At 43.0% G+C, this 535-nt stretch overlaps 1 protein-coding gene across 1 annotated transcript; it reads left to right on the top strand.

The window, feature by feature from the left end:
- Positions 1–47: 47 nt before the first annotated feature.
- Positions 48–523, top strand: LOC111660866 (sulfotransferase 2B1-like; the record flags this gene model as incomplete). Its single annotated transcript, XM_023414296.2, has 2 exons — positions 48–287; positions 395–523. Coding segments are annotated over 2 exons (350 nt in total), but the record flags the coding sequence as incomplete, so codon positions are not given.
- Between the last annotated feature and the right edge of the window lie 12 nt (positions 524–535).

The following is a 535-nucleotide window of genomic DNA, read 5'->3' as shown; positions in this document are numbered from 1 at the left end:
GACACTCCTCAAACCTTCCTCCTCAAATCTCGGAGACCTTTTCTGAGCAGCTCTGACCTCACACAGTCGCACTGTCCCATCACTGCTGTGCTTCTCTCTGGTTCAGGACCTGAAGGACTCTGTGTCCAGACTCGCTCAGTTCCTGGAGAAACCTCTGGACTCTGAGGTGATAGAGAAGATAGCAGAGCGCTGTTTGTTCAAGAACATGAAGCAGAACAACATGTCAAACTACTCTGCTGTTCCTCCCGAATTCATGGACCAGACCAAGTCTGAGTTCCTCAGGAAAGGTGTGTTTCACTGAATAATACTTTACCTACATTATGAAATATTCATTCAAAATAATGACACATGTTGTTTATTCACATGTGATCTGCTTCCTCTTGTTGTGTTTCAGGAATCGCTGGAGATTGGAAAAACCAGCTGACAGCGTCAGAGGCGGAGCACTTTGATACAGTCTACAAAGACAAAATGAAGGATGTCAAGTTTAAATTTGTCTGGGATTAAAATAAACTTAATGAACGTATGTAATGAAAGT

The sequence above is a fragment of the Seriola lalandi genome, unplaced genomic scaffold (assembly GCF_002814215.2).
Source record: "Seriola lalandi dorsalis isolate HSWRI2012SDOR001 ecotype SW California unplaced genomic scaffold, Sedor1 jcf7180001992676, whole genome shotgun sequence".
NCBI classification, from domain to species: Eukaryota; Metazoa; Chordata; class Actinopteri; order Carangiformes; family Carangidae; genus Seriola; species Seriola lalandi.
The sequence above is the reverse complement of the archived record's forward strand: the minus strand, read 5'-3'. Positions and strand labels throughout refer to the sequence as shown.